The sequence below is a fragment of the Colobus angolensis genome, unplaced genomic scaffold (genome assembly GCF_000951035.1).
Source record: "Colobus angolensis palliatus isolate OR3802 unplaced genomic scaffold, Cang.pa_1.0 Scaffold494, whole genome shotgun sequence".
Lineage (NCBI taxonomy): Eukaryota > Metazoa > Chordata > Mammalia > Primates > Cercopithecidae > Colobus > Colobus angolensis.
Genome location: NW_012118421.1, coordinates 556,247 through 562,553, shown reverse-complemented (window position 1 = coordinate 562,553; position 6,307 = coordinate 556,247). Strand labels below are relative to the sequence as shown.

Here is a 6,307-nt window from a genome sequence, read left to right as displayed (position 1 = left end):
GCAGAGATTGCAGTGAACCAAGATCGTGTCATTGCACTCCAGCCTGGGCAACAAAGCAAGACTCTGTCTCAAAAAAGAAAAAAGAAAAAAAATCAACGATTGGCTGGGTGCAATGGCTCAGGCCTGTAATCCCAGCACTTCGGGAGACCAAGGCAGGTAGATCACATGAGCTCAGGAGTTCCAGATCAGCCTGGGCAGGAGCCACCACGCTTGGCCTCTTAATTTCTCTTTTTTTTGTTTTCTTTTGAGACGTAGTCTCACTCTGTCACCCAGGCTGGAGTGCAGAGGCGGGACCTCAGCTCACTGCAACCTCCGCCTCCTGAGTTCAAGTGACTCTCATGCCTCAGCCTCCTGAGTAGCTGGGACTACAGGCACGCATCACTATGCCCAGCTAATTTTTGTATTTTTAGTAGAGATGGGGTTTCCATGTTGGCCAGGCTGGTCTTGAACTCCTGACCTCAGGTGATCCAACTGCTTCGGCCTCACAAAGTGCTGGGAAAACAGGCGTGAGCCACCGTGCTCGGCCCCAGGCATAGTTTTAAATGACATTTATCTATTGGCTTTTCCATTGAGTTTTTAGTGTGATAAACTGATGATTTTTAACCATAAAGAGAGTTAACAACCCCTTATAACCACTTTGAAGTTTATTTTACAGCACTTTAATTGGAACATTATTTAACTACTGACCAGGACTGTTTACAAATGTGATAGTTGGCCTTCGAGACGATTAAAAATCTTTAAGTACTAAAATTTTACATCATGATTTAACTTAAGTGTTATGATGGTGAAAACAGAAGAAAATCTAAAGCAAACATATAATGATTTCCACAAAAACCATGTATTTCTCCCTTACATTAAAGGGAGGAAAGAAAGAAGGAAAAAGAAAAGGAGGGGAAAAGGGGGCGAGAAGAAAAAGAAAGAGTGCATGATAAGCAAGAAAAATTTCCCCCCAATTTGCAAAAAGAAGGGAAACTCTGAGGTCTCAGCAAATTAGGTACTCAACTGAGTCAGTTTATATTAAGGCATTTTCTTTACATATTATTGAATCCCATCATGCCTTTCATGTTGCCAGCAGCACCCTGTTGAAACTGCCTCATCATTGACTGAAGTCCTGCCATACCACCTAGAGCAAAAGTAGGGAAGTAGAGTTAAAAACAGATAATTATTAAGCAGAACTGGAAACATTTATTACTTTTGCCTAATAAGTACTTCTAGAAATACTGAATTCTGATTGCAATTTAGTTATCAGCCTTAAAGAACGAACCACCTAAAAATTTATATTATCCTCATCAATAAAAGAGAATGAATAGCCTGTCTTATGGAGTTATTGTGAGGAATAAATGAGGTGATACATAAAAAGATCTTAGGATACTACCTGTCACACAGTCAATACATCTAAACAAAAAATTTTTTTCTTATCAATTCAAAAAGGTCTTACTCTAAGTTACATAAAAAATAATCAATAGGGGATTATTCCATAGGACTTGCAAAAAGAAAAGAATTCATTTATTGAACATCTACTATATGCCCAGAATTTTACTGAATGTCTTCCTATATATTTCCTCATTTAATTGTCATAATTTCTTGATGAGATATGATCTGTGATTTTACCGAAGGGGAAAGTACAGTTCAGAAAGTTTAAGGAACTCTGTAAAGGTTATACAGTTAAAGTAGAACTCAGGTTAAAACTCCTCAGTCATAAAATTAAAAATATCCAGGTTCTAAAACAGATATGTGACTAAAAAGTCACCAGAACAAACAAACAAAAGATGATTAAACAGCTTGCTCAAACATCACACAGATGGCAGCAGAGGAGTGAATAAGACCTCATCTAATCTAATAAGCCCTATTACAATTTAATTCAACTTAGGATTCAGATGACCATTTCCCTGAAATCACACATTTTGAACAGATTTTTGTCATATTACAACAAAAGGCTTATATAATTAAAACTCAACCCTTATAAATTAAACTGCATTAGCAACTGCTAACAACTTGGTATTTACCCATGTGATGAAGAACTCTAGGATCCATCATTTTGGCCATTTGTTGGTTCAATTTTGCCATCTGTGACTGGCTCACATTCTTAGACATGTCACCACCTGAGGAAAAAATAAAAAGATTTTGAGTCAGTATAGGAGGTAATATAATCAGTATAATCAGGGTATAATAGAGAGTTTGATGAAGTGAATAAATACAAAGAAAAAAATTACATAATCCTATCACGCTAACAAAATTATTTCTATTTCTACATATTCCTTTCTAATCTTTATCTCAATTACATACTATTTTTTGAAGAAGCACATGTAAAATTCTATATAAAAGGACATTTAAAAGCCTTTCTTAAGGCTGCAATTTATGCTAATTATTTATTGTGAATAAGCCACTATTAGCAAAACTGTACCCAGTGTTTTATTTTTTATTTATTTATTTTGAGACGGAGTCTTACTCTGTCACTCAGGCTAGAGTGCAGCGGTGCAATCTTGGCTCACTGCAACCTCCGCCTCCCAGGTTCAAGTGATTCTCCCGCCTCAGCCTCCCAAATAGCTGGGATTACAGGCACCCACCACCACACCTGGCTAATTTTTGTATTTTTAGTAGAGACAGGGTTTCACCATCTTGGCCAGGCTGGTCTTGAACACCTGACCTCGTGACTTACCCATCTCAGCCTCCCAGAGTCCTGGGATTACAGGTGTGAGCCACCACACCTGGCCAGCCAGTGGTTTTTAATAGTAAGCTATAACAACTGCTTAATAGTGATACAGGGGAATGCTAGAGAAAAGCTGAGTTTATAGACACGGGTTAATTAGCAAAGAGACTGGATGCCTGGTAGATGAATGTGAAAGTATGAGTCTGTTGGGCCGGGCATAGTGGCTCACAACTGTAATCCTAGCACTCTGGGAGGCCGAGGCCAGTGGATCACTTGAGGTCAGGAGTTCGAGACCACCCTGGCCAACATGGTGAAACCCTGTCTCCAATAAAAATACAAAAAAAATTAGCCAGACATGGTGGTATGTGCCTGTAGTCCTAGCTACTTGGGAGGCTGAGGCAATAGAATTGTTTGAATCCAGGAGGTGGAGGTTGCAGTGAATCAAGATTGCGCCACTGCACTCCAGACTGGGCGACAGAGCAAGACTCTGTCTCAAAAAAAAAAAGTATGAGTCTGAGAGAATGTCAAGATGTGCATGTATCTAAGAAGTTTTTTTTTTTTTTGAGACAGAGTCTAGCTCTGTCACCCAGGCTGGAGTGCAATGGCACGATCTTGGTCACTGCAACCTCTGCCTCCGGGGTTCACACCATTCTCCTGCCTCAGTCTCCCGAGCAGCTGGGACTACAGGCATGCGCCACCACGCCCAGCTGATTTTTGTATTTTTAGTAGAGACAGGGTTTCACCACTTCGGCCAGGATGGTTTCGATCTCTTGACCTCGTGATCTGCCCGCCTCGGCCTCCCAAAGTGCTGGGATTACAGGCGTGAGCCACGGCGCCTAGCCAGAAGTTTTCTTTAAGTAATGAAAACCTTCAGAGAATACAAAGACAAATAATGCAACTTCATTTGTCAAGGAATTTCTACACTATGTCAAAACACCACAGTAAAAAGGGCAACCAATGAAAGAGATGCAGCCTGGGTGAGGTGGGTCACATTTGTAATTCCAGCACTTTGGGTGGCGAAGGGAGGCTGATTACTTGAGCTCAGGAGTTCAAGACCAGCCTGGGCAACATGGCGAAACACTGTCTCTACAAAAAAAAAAAAAAAAAGCATTAGCTGGGTGTGACAGCACGCGCCTATAGTCTCAGCTACTTAGGAGCCTCAGATTGGAGGATAGCTTGACCTTGGGAGGTCAAGGCTGCAGTGAGCCATGAGCATGCCATTGCACTCCAGCCTCCAGCCTGGGTGACAGGGCGAGACTGTCTCAAACCAAAACAAACAAAAAAGCAACAAAAAATAAATGCACTCTGAGCCAGAATAGGTAAAAACATCCTTTAGACAACAGCTGTACTCATAAGAGGAAGGCAAGAGATCTTCACTACAACAATGCATAGAATTGCTTCAACAACTTTTTTTTTTTTTTTTTTAAAGACAGGCTCTTGCTCTGTCGCCCAGGCTGGAATGCAGTGCCCTAATCATGGCTCACTGCAGCCTTGCCCTCCTGGGATCATGGGATCCTCCTGCCTGGGCCTCTCAAAGTGCTGGGATTACAGGTGTGAGCCACCACACCCATCCAAAATTATTTATTTGAAAGCGGCATGAACTATGGTACTTCTCAGAAGCATTTATAAAAAATGGGACTCAAAGCTCCTCTTGATTCTCCAGTCACAGCTGGTTAATGTGAATAAATCATGTGAATTATAAATTATGAATGAAAGAGAAGATATGTTTTTATGATAAAATCTGTGAAAACCATTTATGATGAATAAAACTGAAGAAGCTGGGAATTACATGCTCATTAGTGATTTCTCCTAAGAGTTTGTTTATCAGCACTTAAAACTTCTAAAAAAGTATTTCAAGTTTGGTGTGACACAGCTGTGTGTATATCCACTGCCAACTTCATCTTGGGGTTATTCTTTTATTGAGGAATCAGTACATAGGTAAGATCTGGATGGTGAATCTGTCCTATCAAGAATAGTCAGGACTACATGGGAAAGACATTACAGTGATGTAATGTGTTTATTAATCACTATCTGAAATAGCATGGGATGGTAGGAATTATAACCAGTTTTCAACATGTTTGTCTAATTTTTCTTCCTTGTCACAAAAGAGCAAATAGGATATCACAAGGAAAATAAGAAAAGCTTCAAAGATAAAAGGTAATACTCATGCTTTTAGAAGCTATTCAGTGGTATTGTTCATCTTTGGAGCTTGTCTAATCAATATTTTTGGAAATAATAAATTTATTTTAATGGGTTTCAAGGCAAATTTTCAGAGACTCTGAATTAGTTGTTTACATTATAGAAAAAAATTAAAAAGAGGACTGGAACAGTTGATAGTCTTTGGAAAAACTTATCTTTTTACGATACACAATACACAGCAAAATAAATTCCATTGAGATAAAAAGTCAAACACAAAATAAAACCAAAAAGAAGTAGAAGCCAGGCGTGGTAGCTTATGCCTGTAATCTCAGCGCACTTTGGGAAGCTAAGGCAGATGAATCATTTGAGGTCAGGAGTTTGAGACAAGCCTGGCCAGCATGGTGAAACCCTGTCTCTACTAAAAAGACAAAAATTAGCCGGGCATGGTGGCACGTGCCTGAAATCCCAGCTATTCGGGAGACTGAGGCAGGAGAACTGCTTGAACCTAGGAGGTGGAGGTTGCAGTGAGCCAAGATCACGTCAGTGCACTTCAGCCTGGGCGACAGAGCGAGACTCTGTCTCAGAAAAAAAAAAAAAAAAAAAAAATAGAAGAAAATGGTGACAACTGTGGTATCAACATGGTTAACTTGATTACCTCTGTTAAAAAAAAAAAAAAAAGGAAAAAATAAACATGGGGAAGCTGTTTATGAGCATAAAAGAAATAAAAAGAAAAGACAGGCTGGCTACATTAAAAAGAGCAACTACTATTCTTTATAAAATATAAATAAAAATAAAAGGTAAATGAAAAACTGGGGGAAAATATTCGAAGACATAAACCAAAGATTTTAAGGAGTTATTACAAAGATAAAAGGGGGAAAAAGGAAGAACTGGACAGGTAACATGAAGAGGCGATTCACAGAGGAAATTCAAACCAGTAAATGTACAAAGAAATGTTAAACTTAATAACCTAAACACACATATTGAGAAAACATTCAACCATTACAATGGAAATGAGGCCGGATGTTGTGGCTCAAGCCTATTACGGAGGCCAAGGCGGGCACATCATTTGAGGTCAGGAGTTCAAGACCAGCCTGGCCAACATAGTGAAACCCCGTCTCTACCAAAAATACAAAAATTAGCCAGGCGGTAGTGGTGCGTGCCTGTAATCCCAGCTACTCAGGAGGCTGAGACAGGAGAATCGTTTGAGCCTGGGAAGCAGAGGCTACAGTGAGCCAAGATCGTGCCACCACACTCCAGTCTGGGTGACAGAGAGAGACTGTCTCAAAATAATATAAATAAACAAATAAATATAATGGAAATTATATTACCACAAAATTTATTTAGCATCTACTATGTTACCGATCAAAACAGACAAAATTCCTGGTCTCACGGAACTGCACAAAAAGAAGTGAATGAATCAGCCTAACTGTCCAAAAAAGTGGCATTACATTAGACAAAGATACATGCATAATTGGAAAAGTATTACTCAGCAGTTAAGAAGTGTGTGTGTGTGTGTGT

General features: G+C 39.6%; 1 protein-coding gene across 3 annotated transcripts in view; it reads right to left on the bottom strand.

Moving 5' to 3' along the window:
- Window positions 1-625: 625 nt before the first annotated feature.
- The window catches only part of SRP54 (signal recognition particle 54kDa), a 47,017-nt gene continuing 41,335 nt past the window's right edge, over window positions 626-6,307 (bottom strand). For all 3 annotated transcript variants that reach the window (XM_011959455.1, XM_011959457.1, XM_011959456.1), the window contains 2 exons: window positions 2,007-2,102; window positions 626-1,123 (listed from right to left, as the gene is read on the bottom strand). In XM_011959455.1, coding sequence (XP_011814845.1) covers window positions 1,032-1,123; window positions 2,007-2,102 — 188 coding nt within the window. In that variant the 3' untranslated portion in view covers window positions 626-1,031. The remainder of the gene's footprint in view (window positions 1,124-2,006; window positions 2,103-6,307) is intronic.